Here is a 17,088-nt window from a genome sequence, read left to right on the forward strand (position 1 = left end):
AAATGAAATCCAAGAGGGACAAGGACTGATGGCATCACCGATGTCAACAGCTACTGAGGTTTTCTTTTTTTTTAATGGAATAAATTATATATAGGCTGCAAAGACGACAAAGAAAATTACAATGCAGGACCACATGTTCAACCCCAACTTGACCTGATATGAAATATCTCCTTGACTGTGAGTCCTTGTCCAATGAAAGGGAACTTGACATAAACAACTTACTTCATTCTTTTTTCAAGGGTATTAAACTTCGCTATTTACTTTGTACCTCCAGATCAGCCAGATCAAAAACATACCAGCTACTCTGATCTTGCGACGGTGGCATTTCACTGACTGTTCTCGGCACTTGCTATTTCAAGAGCAAGGGTATGGCGTGAGAGGGGGTAACAGAAAGAAAAGAAAGAACTCTAAAGCCATTTCAATTATGGACAGTGCCATTATCCTTGAGAGGATATTGTTTTTTTTTTTTTTTTTTTTTTTTACTTTTACCCGAGATTCATAACCTTTCAAAATGATCTCCCCCTAAATGTGTTTGACATTTATAAAACGAATCTTAAGCCAGCACTTGGCCAATAATTCCGATGAGCCGATTATGATTTAAATCTTCAGAAGAGCTTGGTGGGCGGGCTGACACAGGAACCCCCCACCACCACCACCACCGCTCGATCCCCTTAACTCTATCCCTCTCTCCCTTCTTTCCTCTCCTCTCTCTTTCTGATGCCCCCTTCCCTCTCTGGTTAACTCCAACAATGACAAGGAAAAAAAAATCTACAAAAAACCTTTTCAATTTTCTCCTTCTTAAAAAATATATTATTTTTAAGATCTGACTGTGACGGACTACATCCACCAGCTGAAGCTGTGAGCTGTGATGGGGGATTAAGTGACCAATACAGCGTTGGTCCCACTCAATAGTGTGCTCAGGAGAGCGTGAGTGAGGTCATCTTCAGAGAAGCAATAACTCATTTTCTGTGGAAGGAGGTCTGACCATAAGGAAACACAAATTCTACCTCTCCTTTCTCTCTCTCTCACTCACTCACACACACACATAAGAGATCGAGAGAGACAATTGTCTCTGTCTTGTCTGACAACTGGGACTCTGGAAATTATCTGCGCAGCTCTGTGGTTGACAGGTGGGCCTTCTGTCTCCCCTCCCCTATCTTCTCTCTGGCAGGTAAACCAAACGCAGCAGCACCCACCCTCAGAGCTTTTTAAACCTGCATCAAAACACATCTTTCTTTCTTTCTTTATTTCTTTCTTTCTTTCTCTCTCTCTCTCTTTCACCCCCCTTCCTCTGAGTTTGAAATAGAAAAATAAGGAGAGAAGTTAGGAAGACGCCAGCCACTCCTTATCTCAGCCCTACAAATAAAAAAAAGCAAACACTTATATGCAACTATGAAAATTCCCCATTATTTTGCTTTAACTCATTTCTTCTCTTGTACATCCTTTCATCACACACGCGCACACGCAAGCCACACACACAAGCCTGGGGTTTCAAATTTGAAATTGGACTTAGTGGAGATCAGAAGGGATCTCTTTGTATACATACAGGCCTATGAGGAGGGCTGTTTGCATGACCCTGCCTCCATGGTGCTGTGCCCAAGCCATTCGATGTTATTCGGCCACTTTGTGCTCGTCTGCGGCAATGTGAAAGACTAGAGGGGTGTAATTCTACACGCGCCCTTCAGACCAGAGAGAAAGGAAAAAGGGAAGGTGGAATGGCAATACTGCCTCTGCTTGAATGCAACATTAACCGAGTGGGTCTGTCACCGTTAAGGGTGTTTATGTGTGTGTGTGTGTGTGTGTGTGTGTGTGTGTGTGTGTGTGTGTGGTGTCTGGACTATGAGGCCTTGGGGCCCTGTCATCTCAGAGTTGACAGATGGGCCTTGGAGAGGGACCTGCAGGTTCCTAGTCTGCAGGAGTAACACATGGTGTCAGTTGTGGGGGAACTGCAGATGCGTGCTTGTGTGTGTGTGTGTGTGTGTGTGTGTGTGTGTGTGTGTGTGTGTGTGTGTGTGTGTGTCTTCATATTGATTTCATATTCTCATACAGTATATGAATATATTGTGTAATAGTAGAATGAAGACACTAATATTGTGGCTATGGGTGCCAGTGTGCATGAATGTGTGTGTGTGTGTGAGTCTGCCTGTGCTCAGTCAACATCCAGTATTATATTAGTCATATTTACATCAAACAATCAAACCACTCCTAAAACGTCTCCCTACTCGAGCATTACATGATGAGACATTGATTACAGCGAGGGCTCTACATGTCATCGGATCAATATCACTTTAGAACAAGCCCCTGCTTTGATATCTCTGCGGTTTCTGCAGGCTGCGAGTGCATGTGGGACCTTGGCCACTGGCTGGAGATCACTTGAAAGGAAGGAGAGTGTGCGAGTCAACATGATACTCTTTTTTTTTCCTGCCCTCTCTCCTCTGAATATTCCTCCAGGAGAACAAGACTCAAATGCTAGCTGACATGCAGACAAAACCTATGAGGATGAAAACCTCCATGCTCGAGGTTTGGCACGCAGTATTTTTCTTCTGTCTGTGTGTGGCTGGGGTGTGTGTGTGTGTGTGTGTGTGTGTGTGTGTGTGTGTGTGTGTACATCTGGAAGTCTCTGCACAACACACTGCAGAGCACAGGCAGACAGACACCCTCCCTGTCATTCTCTACCATAAGGTCCTGACCACTCAAGAGTTTCATACCAAAACCTCCCTCCTGTTACCACTCCTATTAACTACTTCGGAAAACCTCCTCCTCCTGATCTATGCAGCAGAAACACAGTAGGCTCACGTTGCGACTTGACCTCCAGTCTGCTTTTGGTGTGCTTAAAACCCACTGTTCCCAGTTTCAGCATATAGTTCAAGCACAAGCATAAAGTGCACACACCTTTCTACGCCCCCCCCCCCCCCCCCCCACGCCCTGTCATTTTCTTTCTTGACTGAACTGAACACAACTGTTCAGTCTTGCCAAATCACAGAATCTCTCGCCCCCCCCCCCTCCCCCTCTCTCAGCCTACACACCAGAGGTTCACCTGTCATCTGTCAGGGGACTCTGAAGGCAGGCAGGTGAAGGTGCACCCACCCACATACCCACCCTCACCCACATCACCCACCCTCACCCCACCACAGCAGCTCACTTCTCCCTCTCCCTCTCCCCTCTATCTGCATCTCCTGGGCTGTTCATTACAATGCTACTCCCTAGGTAAACACTGTCAGAAGAAAGCCCACAATTGATACAAATATGACGAGGAAGCCCGCTCTTACTTCCCAGCGATCTGGCAGGAGATGCCATTCATCATCTCAGACGTAGAAATGGGGGCTACCCCCCCCCCCCTCCCCTACCCCACTCTCTCTCTCTGTCAGTCTATCTCTCTCTTTAAAAAGAGATGCATCCTATTTTCAGATGTTTTTGTGAGTGAAAGTTCTCATTCTCTCTGCCTTTAACACTTGTCTCTCTCACTCATTTCGATCTTGGCTCTCTCTCTGTGGACTTTCACTATCACTTGTTCTTCCCCTCCTCAAATCACAACTCCTCCCTCTCTCCTCTCCCACTTCTCTTCTTTAAGAGAACCTGTTAGGTGTCCCTTATTCCAGCCTGAATTGGGACGACCTCAAGCATGTCGTCTGGGGCTCTTCAATCAGAGCTGAGGAATAATCTCCCGGCTTAGAACAATCAATTTCAATCTACTGTTCTGCTTGATGTGAGTTAGCCAAGAGCCCATCTCCATAATCACCCTTTAAGTTCTTCTCTTTCTCTCAAGGCTATGGAGGAAAGCCTGGATAGAGAAGGGGGAGAGAGAGAGAGAGAGAGAGAGAGAGAGAGAGAGAGAGAGCACTGAAGTCGAGGAGCTTTAGAAAGATGAGAGCATAAGCGCTTTCAGACATACGTGTAAGACCGGAGGTTCTGCCGATGTTAAACGGTGGGGCCGTATATCTGAACGACATAACCGGTCATATGGAAGTCCGAATTCACCCGGTGTTTATACTACCCCCGACCTAGTATTTCCTCCGGACATTATGTAAATGTGCTGTGTCTGAACGAGGCATAGAACATGCAGTTAAAATTCACACCTAGTGAGAGGGCGTGTTGGTGACGTTTCTTTCGTGCGTCCATGTGGTTAAATCTGACTTAAATGCCAGTGTTATGATGGAGTGGCATAGTGCTGACATCACGGAGCTACTGTCCATTTTACAACATTTTGATAAAACACATGAAGGGAATGGCACGTTGTAGCCTACAACTGCATGGCAAGGCCAAACGAATTCAAAAGACTGAATCATCATAAGCAGAAGGCGCTGAAAAGGCAGTAGCCTACAGCGACGTCGTTGACGACAATAACAGGAGTATTTAATAAATTGTTAGCCAACACGGTTTTCTGTTCATTGATAGCCTTAGGCAGAATTAGGCTACAGAAAAGAATACAATATATTTTTTCTCTCCCGGCAGTAAAGACAGTAGATTCGTGTTTAAAATTAAATGAAAACTAAAGGTAGGCTATAGGCTTATTATGCATATGACCATCCAGAGGAGGCTGGTGATCTGTCAAGAATGATGAAGATCGTAAGATACAGATGGTTTTATTGTTGCTGTCATTATTACCACAAACACGAATTGACAACGAAACCATGGCGATCGTGGGTTATATCTTGCCTGTTTATTAGGCCATGCACAGCCCTGTCAGAACTCCGTGTAGCATGCATACTGGCAGTTTTCATAAACCATCACCAACTAGTTCGCACTTTGGATATATCGTTGGATTGTGAAAAGCCCAATTTCGAATAACTACAGTACAACAGATGAGGTAGGATGCATATTTTGCAATTAGAATTTCGTGTTGGTGAGACCTGTTGCCTATCAGTAGACATGTCATCTCGAGTTCCACGACAGCTAGTGCCACCGAAATATGACACTGAAATCCTCTCACTATTGGAGTCGCTCAGATAGAAACAGCTGTAACGTGGTTAGGACACTTTTGCTGTGGAGTGGAGACGCCATAAGTTAGGTGTGGTTTTGACAATCAGAAAAGCAATATACTGAAATAGTTTAATGATGTAAAGTCAAGTGCTGGTCTGGTGTGTGTGCACGCAGTTTTTATTGATGAGTCGGAGTGGCAAGGGCATTATAAAACTTCTCGCTCTTAGGCCTACTCATACACCGCGTTGAAATGGCGTAGCTGTCTAAATTCAAATCATATCATGCTAGAGGAGAAATCGTGGGACATCCATTATTTTGTTATTCAGCACCCATGGTCAAAAATATGTTCCCGCGCGCCTGCATTACGTTGAAAACAGATAAATGTGTTTACTCGAAGCACACATACAAATTCTGTATGTGCGCACTTACGTGACTATCCTACTTCAAGTATTAGCATACGCACAATAGATTTCTCTTCTTTAGCCTATAATGCATAGGCTACACTTTAAACAAAAAGCAGCTGTGACAGGCAGCGGCCCATATATTCTGCGTCATATATCTCGCATCTTGTGAACTCTAAGCCCCCACCCCTCACTCGACAACCACACGGAGATTCTGTAATGTGCGTGTATGTCGTTCACACATACGTCCGTATAAGGTCAGTATTAGGTCCGCAGGTTAGCATCATATCTGAATCATCCGAAGGGTAGGACCTCCGTTTGACAAACCTCCGCATGTACTCCGGAGGTTATATCTGAAAGCGCTTCATGTTTGGCTGCAAGGTACAAAAACGGATATTGGCCCTTATCACCATGGATCATTTCTGGATTCAGGATCAATGGTGAGGCTAAATTGTAATGATTGCACTCAGGAGAGAGGAGAGAGTGCGAGAAGAGACAGAGAGAGAGAGAGAGAGAGAGAGAGAAAGAGAGAGAAAGGGACAGAGAGAAATGGAGAGAGTGAGGGAGAAAGAGAGAAAGGGTCAGGGTGAGAAGGAGAGAGGGGGGAGTAGAGAGAGAGAGAGAGAGAGAGAGAGAAAGGGACAGGGAGAGAATGAGAGAAAGAGAGGGAGAAGCAGAGAAAGAGAGCTCTGCAGAGAGCTTGGCGGCAAAGTCACTAAAGTTCAAGATCAGTAGTGTGCGAGTGAGGCCCGTAATTGATGGCCAAAAGCGTCTGCATCATCAGCCAGTCATTTCGGAGGTACCGAAAGCCTGGCATTTTGCACAGTGGCAAAAAGCTCCCGATGAGAACCAGACGCCTGTTGGAACAGCCCTAATGATTTCAGGCTTCCATTTGTGGAGTAGCTAATCAAATCAATAACAAAAGGGAGCCTAATCACCTTCATCATCTCAAGAATGTGTCATTAAACGAAATCAACGCGGAATGAGGAACTGCGACTCCTCGGCTAATACAAAATTAGCTCACAGGTAACATTCCTGAAAAACCCAGCTGGGGAATACACAGCTGGCCCACATGGTGTCCTTCTCTTTTGTGTATGGTCCACACACACACACACACACACACACACACACACAAACACACACACACACACAATTGTTCTTGCCTGATGAAAGGAAGACAAGGAGAAAAATGAAAAGTGCTGAGAGTGCAAGGCCACAGTGGCGGCGCCGTGTAGGTCACTCTCACCAGCGCGGCGCGGTGAGCGCCGAGCACACAGTGTAGGTCACTCTCACCAGCGCGGCGCGGTGAGCGCCGAGCACACAGATGGAAGTGTTCCAGGCTAATCGGCCACTTGACGCTTCATTTCCCCTAACACCCCCCCCCCCCACCACCACCACCACCTACTTCCCTCTTTGCCTCACCACAATCTTCTGCGCGTTTAGAGCAATGCCCAATGCCCCCCGGACGGAGGTCAGGGGTCAAAAGGTCGAGGGAGGAGATAATGAGAGATGGAGAGTGACAGTGGTGGAGAGGGGGATGACAGCAAGAGGATGAAGTGGAGTGGAGGAAGAAGAAGGAGGAGGAAGAGGAGGAGGAGGACTGGCGACCTTGATAAGAGCTGGTAGCCTTCAGCGTTTGGCCTGCCCTCCCTGTGCTCTGCCCTCCCCCTTTCATTTGATCTATCTTACCGCTTTGATTGCACTCACTCACTCACTCACACGCACGTACACACACGCACACACGCACACACACACACACAATCTCAACACACAACCTCCTTCACTTTCACACTCCCAGACACCTGCAGTGTTTACTGCCCTGACGCCTGCCAAGACCCCCCCCCCCCCCACCCCCCACCCTTGATTGTTTTAACACGTTTGATTGGTTACATCCACACAAACAATTTGGTCTGGAGTGAAAAGAGCAAACACCTGCTTGCAAGTCAATCACTTTCACAGCCCCTGGAAAGAGCGAGAGCGAGAGCCTCGTCCCCGAATTTCGATGGAAAGAATCGAGGGGAAACTCCTTTGGGATCCTGCGTGAATATGGGGGAGAAAACAAAGCCGTCTGGAAATCTTGGGCAACACTGTCAAGCATTTAGGTCAGCGCCCTTCCCCAGCGGCTAGATATCAGACGATGGCATGTTTACATTTTTCAGAGGAAGTCATTCAATAGCGAGGCATTATGGATGAAGAGGCCCATCAACAATTTATGACTGTCTACAAATACAAATGATAAAAAGAAAAACGCCAAGTGAGGAGCAAAATAGACGACTGTAACAACAGGCCTTTCATATTTTTGACAGTGTGTATACACTTCTGAAAGAAAATGTAGGTCCACAGCTCTAACACAAGATCGGCTACTGAAATACTCCATAATAATCCCAGGACGGTAGGAAAATACATTTTTAAAATTCCAACATATTAGGCTATTCCCTTTGACATGCTTGATCATACTTCTCTTCTGCATAATGCAATTCAAGACCTAAATCTCTCTGGAAGTTCGCCTTTGTGATGGGGACAAGAATAAAGCCCCAATCTTCCTTCACAACACCACCAAAACAGAGTGGGGGAGAGTATACTGTCCAGCACTCCTGTCGTGACTAAAGCATCGCTGTATTTCATTTTGACCACTCACATACTCCACAATGCAGCCTCACAGTGACGACCCGGATGAGGGATTATAGACTGGAGTAAGTGGACTGGGGCGTGTTGGGGGGTCACACTCATACAGTCTATGCACTCACTGGTCTGGAAGCCGAGACGTCTGCCCAGACCCTGTGTGCCTCTCAGAGCTGATACTTCAACAAAAGGAAGTAATAAGGCTCGGAGCTCCCAAATGATTCTTAATCCCCCGATGGGTTGACTCTTATTTACAGACTAAGATGTCTGAGCTTGTTCTCTTTGCGCCGCAGGCGAGGAGAGTGAGGGGGAAGAGAGAGAGAGAGAGGGGGTGGGGGGGGGGAGGGTGGAGGTGTAGGAGGGTGGCAGGCAGGCAGGCGGGCGGGCTGGTGTCGTCACGTCTTTATTAGTGGAAGCACGCAGACACGTCCGCCCCCACGCCGTGCCATTTAAGGAGGCCGTGCGGAGGAAGCCGCAAAATGACATCCGGCAGGCGCAGGATCCGGGCTGGGTGAGTCACGTCGTGGAGGTCTCACACGGGTTTCTGGACGCTGACCAACGCGTGGCTGCTGCTGCTGCTGCTGCTGCTGCTGCTGCTGCTGCTACTCACACGGCAACCTCTGAAACTCGCCTCGGTGGAAACGGCAACTCAGCCGTGGCCTAAAATGATCAGTTGAGGCCCAGTGAGGGTTTGTTAGGGGGCAGAGTGTTAAGGGTCACAGTGAAGAAAATCACTGACTTGAACATAATCAAATGTTCCCTACTTTTATTTTCTTTAAAAAAGGTCTTAATAATGCCACCAGTGATGTGTTTAACCTCCACAATCTCAGCCTCCATAACTGTCCCACTTCTGTGGTAAAGCTTGAGTGAGAAGGGCAATTTCCAATTTGTCCACTAGAGGCAGCCCTCCATAATGAAAACAGCCTGTGTGAACGTGGCCTCAAAACACCTGTGGTTTCACCAGTTTGGCCTGCCACTGACACTTTCTGCTGTTGCGCAAGTGGGGGGAATAATGAGGTAGGGGTCCAAAAAAAGAGAACAAAAACAAGCCACAGATAACATTTCACTCTTTATTCCTTGATGACATTCAATTCTGCAAAAGCCCAGATCTCACTCAAAAGCTGACACACTTGGTAAACAACAAGGAAGTATCCAATTATTCTGGGCTTTGTCTGGTGACAGCCAATCAGACAAGCCGCTAAGCTGTCGCTCTGACAGAAGGCAGAAGAGGCTTTAAAAACGCTAACCTCGAGTTAAAATCATAACCAGCCCAATCAGCTACTTAAAATTCACCAGCGCGAGCACAAGACATCGGGGTGGACCCCGAACAAGCTGAATCATTCATTCTCCCCAATTAGTCCGGGAACAGGCCATGCCTTTCATTAGCGTTACAGTGAACAGGCAGCAAAATGCTAATGAATCTGCACCAGAATCTCTCTGGGTGCAGGAGGGGGGGGGGGGGGGGGGGGGAGTGGTTAACACAGACACAATATCACATATTCCAAAGGATCTTTTTAAGAGAGAAGGAAGACAGACAGACAGGCGAAGAAAAAAACAGACAGAAAAAGTAATTTACAGCCAAGAGCCCCACGCCCTCACCCTCACAAACCAGGCATGTCTCCAGCAGCCCCCTGACCACAGTAAATGAGGGGAAACCATCCTTAGCACATGAAGCGCAGCCTCCATTCACTGCCTGCTGCAGATGAAAGCTATCATTCTCCTGGCCAGCCTCTTTTTTCCCCATGCCTCTCAGATATGCAACTCACAGTGTCAACCTCACCACTCCACTGGGGAACCCTTCTCCAAAGGCTGCTGTGTGTGTGTGTGTGTGTGTGTGTGTGTGTGTGTGTGTGAGTGTGTGTGTGTGTGTGAGTGAGACTGTGAGTGTGAGAGAGAGAGAGAGAGAGAGAGATACCACTGGAAAAAGAAATGAGCAAGATACACAGAGGAAGAGAAACAATAAAATGAAAGACAAAGCACAAAACAAAGTGTATTCAAGTGTTTGTGCAGTGTGCATGGCACATGTGCTCGTATGCAACCGTGTGCGTGTTTGCATGCAAATATGCAAGCTTGTGTAATTGTATGGTATGCACAAGTGTCAGGGGATGTTTGTATGAAAGTGTGTGTGTGTGTGTGTGTGTGTGTATATGTATGTGTGTGTACACACTATGTGCATTTGTCAGGCCATCTCTTGATGGCATGGCTGATGCACACCACGGTCAGCCCTCCAGATCGTGGTCAACACTGATCAACTCTGCGGTCAGCCCCGAGTGCACTGAGGCGCACGCCACACCGCTCCACTCCGCTACTCCGGCTCCCATCTGCACTAAAGCAGAATACACCAACCCCCTTCCTCCTCCTCTCCCTTACCAACAATACACCTAGGCCCCGTGGAGCCACTCAGTGGAAAAGAAGCCCAGTCCTTTCAATGAGGAGTAATCAGAGCGCAGCGAAAATATGAGAAAGAAATTTCCATGAAGTTAGAAAGTATTGCATGAATTGTAAAAAAAAAAAAAATGCATGCAGAGTGAAAAAAACACATTTTAACAGGAGCAATACTAACAGCTGTGACTTAAGGGCCAGGTATGCAAAAGTGTTATTTTGGTAGGATTAGACCGCCTGTTTTTTTCATGCATAACTAAAATGGAAAAAGCTACCGTCAAAGTCAGGGGTAGTCTGAAAAATTTCCTACAGCCTGAATAAAAATCTCTGTGGTTACCAAAAATTACCCTAAAATCATTTGTTCACTTAATTTGATATTTTCAGTCATTAGTCTTGATTATTGTCATGGATCTATTACAAGCAACTTAAAATGCAACTCAAATAGTTGCCCATTAGGCAAATACTGCCATAACTACTCACGCAGTCATTTCATCATCCATCACTACACAATGCATTTTTCATGTTTTAGCCTCTCCTAAGCTCTGAAATACTGTGCAAAAATTACACCGATTCTCATTCTCTCTATTTAGGTGCATGGAATGGCAGATGTTAGTAATTAGACTTCAGCTGTTGTTTGGAAAACTAATGTCATCCAAAAAAGGCTATAGTCTGTTCATAGTCTATTTTGGTATGTCTACTTTTCAGCATGAAGAGGGTGAACCACTCAACATACTGTTTTTTGTTTAACCAACCTGAGGTCAAAAGGTTAGTTTGGACTGTTTAGGGTTTCATGACCCTTCTCTTGCCCTGCTGTCATGTGTGCATGTGACATTCTCTGTAACTGTTTAAAAAAATAAAAATAAAAAACATTTGGGGAGCTATGAACTTTTTACAAGCTAATTTCTTCCTCTGGTGTTCGGTTCTCTCATTCTCGCACTACAGGGAAATAACCTTAATCCCTACTTAATCAATCATGCCCCCATATGACATTTCCTTTGTTCCTTTCTTTCTCGAAAAACTCCCTTCACCAATATTAGTCTTAAGGCCACGAGAACAACATGACTAATTTGCTTGCTGAGCTGCATTTGTCTGAATTTGCCTTTTTTTTTTAAAAAACAAAAACAAATAGCGACGGCACTGGCATTTAGAACAGTATGGCTGTATCTGCATTCTAGCATGTAGAATTACTATCATTCTGACATTTTCAATGCTACAAACAAATGCATGGAGTGCCATACAATTTATTTGCGGAGATGTCGAACATAATTAGCTTTATACTTGCCAAACAATATGGTCTGGTGATCTTTGTATTATACACATTTCTCAGAATTGTAATTGCGGTGAAGAAAGAACAAAAAAGATGGAGGCATAATTTGTTCCAGCCTCGAGGTCACACATCTCATCATCTCGTTCCACCTCAACATACATCAAAATCGATAACTCTTGCAACATGATAATACAACAAAAATAAGGTCAAGAGTCTCTTCATGAGAAATCAAATCAAAAGAGAGGCAGGAGGGAGCGCAAACATTGATATTTTCCTTGGTGCTTATCACTTTTTAATTTAATTAGACTGGTGTGTACAAAAATGTATCTTTACCAGACATATCAAGAGTCATAAGTCTGTTAAAATCTTGAAGGCATTTAAAATATCTCTAAAACAAACATACACACACACACAAACAAACAAAAACCAAAAACTCCTAAGTGGTTGAGAAGGTGTGATCTACCTGATATTCGTTGGGCCAGAAGGTGCTGATGGCCAGCTCAGCCCGGAGCCATTCTTTGCCCGTGTAGCTCGTCACGTTCCAGATGGGGTTGGCCAGAGGGCCCTTGTTGACCTTGACCAGGATGTTGAGCGTGCCGGGACTGGAGCCGTCTTGGCTGTACAGCAGGTAGTTGAAGTCGATGCAGTGGGTATCGTTCTCCTTCATGATGGGCAGCTGGAGGCGAGCCTTCTCTCCAGTATCATGCTGGGATGAGTCCACCATCATGTAGGAACCTGAAAGCAGAGCAAGAAGAGGATATAATCAAACAACAACCCAAAGGCAATCACTCAACAAGACTCTTGAGTCTACACCAACATACCTGAAACATTCATTCATTCATTCATTCATTCATTCATTCAACCTTATAATTCAATCATTGTGGTAAAAAGTATAGGCCTAGGCCTATAAATAAAACAAAATAAAATTATAAAGATAACCTACATGACATTATAGAAGAGGAAACAAACAAACATAATAATAAAAGCTGAGGTGCTGGTATCGATTAAGCCAACGAGGGAGTCAGAAGTTGGATCATTTCAACAGCTTCATCTGCATTTGTCATTCCATTGAAGTAGGAGCACACTCTATTCAGTGCAAACAGCACCTTGGCATACAAAAGCTGCGTGTCTGGGAATGCATGCTGTGGTACCTTTTCACACATTCTTCAGGCCTACAAAGCAAACTTTCTGGCAGAAGACCACATTAATCTGTGGTCAGCTAAATAGGGGCCAGTTTCTAAACCAGTGTCGTAAGCCACCGGAGATGATGGACGGATGAGGAGGGAATGGTGGATCAGAGTGCACATCGTGCGTACGTGTCTTCCAGCCCTGAAGGAGCAGGACATCAGGCCCGGCCGCAGACAGACTTCATGAGCATTTGTCATGACTGTGGTGCATCTGTTCACTATTTTCTGCCCTGGCACGGCAGTCGGGAGTAGGGGAGTGTGTGTGTGTGTGTGTGTGTGTGTGTGGGGGGGGGGGGGTTCTGGGTACTGTTCAAGCTGAACAGCTCACAGAAGAGCTATCACAATACACTTATGATTCCAGTGGACTCACCCACACAGACTAATATTTTATTGGAAATTTCTGTGGCCGCTGCGGTTTGTATGAGTTAAAATTAAAGCACTGACTTCATAATCTGCAGACAAGCAGCAGATTTTTTGGCTTTTGTCGTGTAGTTGTGTGGTCTTCTTATTAGTGTGCATATTTATCTGACTAAAACAACAAGAGCGAAACCAAACACTAAAGGGCTTTTGAAAACAGCACTGAGTTAAGTGCACACTGCCTCCTGTGAGACACATTGAGTTACTAACAAATGACCAAAAAGCAATATAGATGAACTACATTTGCATGGGTTTCCTTTGCATCTTTCACTAAAATCAGTGTAGGGGCGCTCAGACTGAACTTATATAAACTTGTGGTGTCCTTAGTGCCCTGATCTTGAATCTGAAGCCACACTTTTGAAACAAAAGCGGCAGGCTTGTAGTGGGAGTGTGTGATGCATGTCAGACCCCTAGGAGAAGGCTTGCAGCCAATGCTGGAGAATACACTGCTCCCCGTTCTCTCCTTGTCATGACTCCTCAACACAGTATGTATTTCATCGAGGTACAAAACAAACAAAAAAAAGCCACTGGAGGAAAAAAACAGAGAACAGATTTTTTTTTGCATTGAATTAGTGCCTTGCTAGAGCAAAAGATAATCATGCTGCCAGCTAAGGAAGCGGAGGGAGGAAAACACACACAAAACAAAGACAAAAACAAGCGCAAGCCATGCAAGAGAACCACAGCCAAGACATGTTGGCAATTCCATCACATACATCCCACAACTTATTTATTATTTATTTATTTATTTTCAATTCCTGCCAGGCTCATGAAAAGTTGTTTTTTTTTCCACATGTCTAACAGATTCGCTCCTTCCTCAGTCTGCCATAAATAAATTGTTACTTTTGGGAGGGAATTATAGGGGTGCTAATAATAAAATAGAACATCAATTAAACAGACACATCTTTTTTCATGATTAAAGGAAGACCTGGCACTTGCCAAGTTTTTACTTACTTATTTATTTATTTCGACGTGCAGACATTTAATGACACTCTAATGATTTGTGCAAAGATTGAAGGGTATCAATCAAAAAGCTAAGCTAGAGAGATGGGATTTCAATCTCAGCGTGAAATTCGCTCTTATGGCAGGCCGTAAAAATCCATTCAAGCAAACAAACCAGCACACACACACACACACACACACACACACACACACACACACGCCCAGTGTCACTGCAAAGATTACAGGTTGCACCCCGAACCTGCACTGAGATAGCCAACCCACCACCACCCCCTTAACTACCCCCTAGGGCCGGGGCAGATTTACCCCGCATGGGGCATGCATTCAGAACACTGCTGGGTAAACATCCGTTTAGCACCCATTCCCCCCGCCCCCAGTCACCAGGCCAGAGGGCAGCAATAACATGGCCATATAAAATAACCAGATGGCGATGGCTTGTATCATGTTACAACACACCCCATCCTGTCCCCTGAAAAAAAAAAAAGCTTTGTGGGACTGCGTGCAAATTAAGAGGCTCAGTTGTACAAGTGTTATTTTCCATTAGGGCAGCGTCTGGGATAAATGTTTGGGTTGCTGCTGAAGCGGCGGAGTCGAGAGGGTTCGATATGTTTAGCTTTTCGTCCTTCCATCTGTCTTTATGCACAGACAGGGCTACACTCAAATAACCTCTGCAGATGCCATTAGTGAGTGACCTCACCGGCCCAAATCCTCACCAGACACAAAGGAAAGACATTACAAGAGCCAGCTGGGAAGCTATCAAACTACGACAGCCAGTGCAAGTTCAGCACCAGTGTATACAAATGTCCACTTGCTTCAGTGGAAAGAAAAAAAAGACAAGAGACTGAAAGAGTGAGGGAGAGCCAGAGAGAAAGAGAGGGAGACAGAGAGAGAGAGAGTAAATGAGAGAGGAAAGGCAAGGAGGCAAACCATGTAATTTTAGGTTTCAGCGAAAACCTAAATGTTGAACCACGTACAACATCGCAGGACCACAAAGTACTGGCTGTGCAACACGTTCTGGTAACCACCGTGTCCTGTGGTCATGTATCTGATCCTTTCACTGGCCAAATGGGACCGGCCTGGAATCTGCAATAACACCCCGCCCAGCCCACTCCTCAGGGCACACTCACCACACCACCAGCCTCCACTATCTGTTACCATCATCCTAATGAAAGTCCATTGAAACCAGACACCCTCAAAAGTGCTAGACTCATTCCCTGTGCTCTCCATCTTTTCAAACTGAGGCAGTAAACAATTCTCTCTTAGTAGACAATTGCATTGATTGCTGGATCATTATTTAATACCCGCAAACAGCTAAAATAGATTTCAGGCAAGTCTACACCACTATTGTCTGACTGCTCTCGACAGTGTGATGTATTACCGGAGTATTACAGTAGAGTCTATGCGACTGTGATTCCTTAAGATGTCAATGATTAAAGAAAATTGTTTGTCAGTTCTAAGCTCGAGGTTCACAAAGGCTGAGGAGAAGGATGATGATGACATGGCAGCTTTGTCAAAAAACTGTGCGGCAGCTTTTTTTTTTTTTTTTGGAAAGGGAGCTGAAACTAAAAACCGCTTCCACTGAACTGCAATCACTATCTCAATGAGCAAAGCACACAGCCCATCATCTAGGTGTCAGCAGACAAAATATTTGTTTATCACCTATCTCAATGGGAAAAGGGAAAAGAGCATTAATGTCAAAGAGAGATGGGATTGCGGGAGGAGAGGAAGAGAGAGAGAGAGAGAGAGAGAGAGAGGGAGAGGGAGGGAGAGAGAGAGGGAGGGAGAGAGAGAGAGAGAGAGAGGGATAGATCCTCCACAATCTTGTGAACGATGGAGCGGCCTAATGGATATAGACTTGGCCCATTCGTGGCGCTTCAGTGTTTATTTGATGTGCTGGGATTATTCTAATGCCATGATTGGCAACGCTGGGTAATCAAGCGCTGAGACTAATTACTGTGGAACTGAGCTGCTGGGCTGGCAGACAGGACAAAAGAAAGCGCTGGAAGCTTGTGACAGAACACCTTACAGAGAGAAATGGAGAGGGTAAGGAAATCGGGGAAAGAGAGAAAGAGAGAGAGAGAGAGAGAGAGAGAGAGAGAGAGAGAGAGAGAGAGAGAGAGAGAACGGCCATATACTCATAACGCTGAGTCTCAAACATGCACTGACCCACTTTGGAAAGATTCAAGCAACACGCGGAAAATAAAACAGTAATATTTATTATCCTTATTTATTGTCCTTCTCAACTATTAATCAAATACAGCAGATGTTCCAGGCATGGGGAGTACATGCACATAAATGTGCAAGGCAGCGACCATGCATATTACATGCAAGCAAAGAGCCATATGTAATGCAACTGCTGATTAAATAAAAAACATGGACAAAACAAATAGATGGGCTTTTTCTGGTCTGAGAGTAAGAAATAGCCAAAGTAACTCCAAGCATCGGGGCCAACCAGCTACAGCTGATATACCCTTGAAAAAACACCACCAGTTGCTCAGGGCTTACCATGACTGATAGTACTGACCTTCAAAAAGGCCATTTCAAGGCACAAAAGAGAGAGTTAATGGCACTAAATAGAAAAGGAGAGCAACATTGTAGAGGAACCCTACAAGCCCTAATCAGTGTCTGTCTTTCGCTTTTAAATTATTCTCCACCTTATGTCTAAGCTCTCCTAGCCTATTCACGGGGCATACTTCTTTGCATACTTCCTTAACCAGAGTGGAATCATTGTTGCCTTGACATTATAGTTAATGGTGCCATTTGGGCTTAGACAGTGGAAGCCATTCAATGTCTCTCTCCCCTGCAGAGCACGACTGTTATTCAAACCGAGAGCATCTTGAAAAGTCATTGGAGGGTAAAGTCAGCTTGCTCTGTCATGCAGCAGGAAATACAATAAGATCTGCTGGATGCTTCTCCCTCTCTGATTGACTTTCCA

At 45.2% G+C, this 17,088-nt stretch overlaps 1 protein-coding gene across 3 annotated transcripts in view; it reads right to left on the bottom strand.

Moving 5' to 3' along the window:
* The window catches only part of ptprk (protein tyrosine phosphatase receptor type K), a 132,634-nt gene that overhangs the window by 78,952 nt on the left and 36,594 nt on the right, over positions 1-17,088 (bottom strand). For all 3 annotated transcript variants that reach the window (XM_076272965.1, XM_076272964.1, XM_076272963.1), the window contains exon 3: positions 12,056-12,327. In XM_076272965.1, the coding sequence (XP_076129080.1) occupies positions 12,056-12,327 (272 nt within the window). The remainder of the gene's footprint in view (positions 1-12,055; positions 12,328-17,088) is intronic.

The sequence above is a fragment of the Alosa pseudoharengus genome, unplaced genomic scaffold (genome assembly GCF_046254945.1).
Source record: "Alosa pseudoharengus isolate Yale_2024_CS ecotype anadromous, Long Island Sound unplaced genomic scaffold, YU_APseudo_1.1 YU_APseudo_1.1_scf_7, whole genome shotgun sequence".
In the NCBI taxonomy this organism is placed as follows: Eukaryota; Metazoa; Chordata; class Actinopteri; order Clupeiformes; family Clupeidae; genus Alosa; species Alosa pseudoharengus.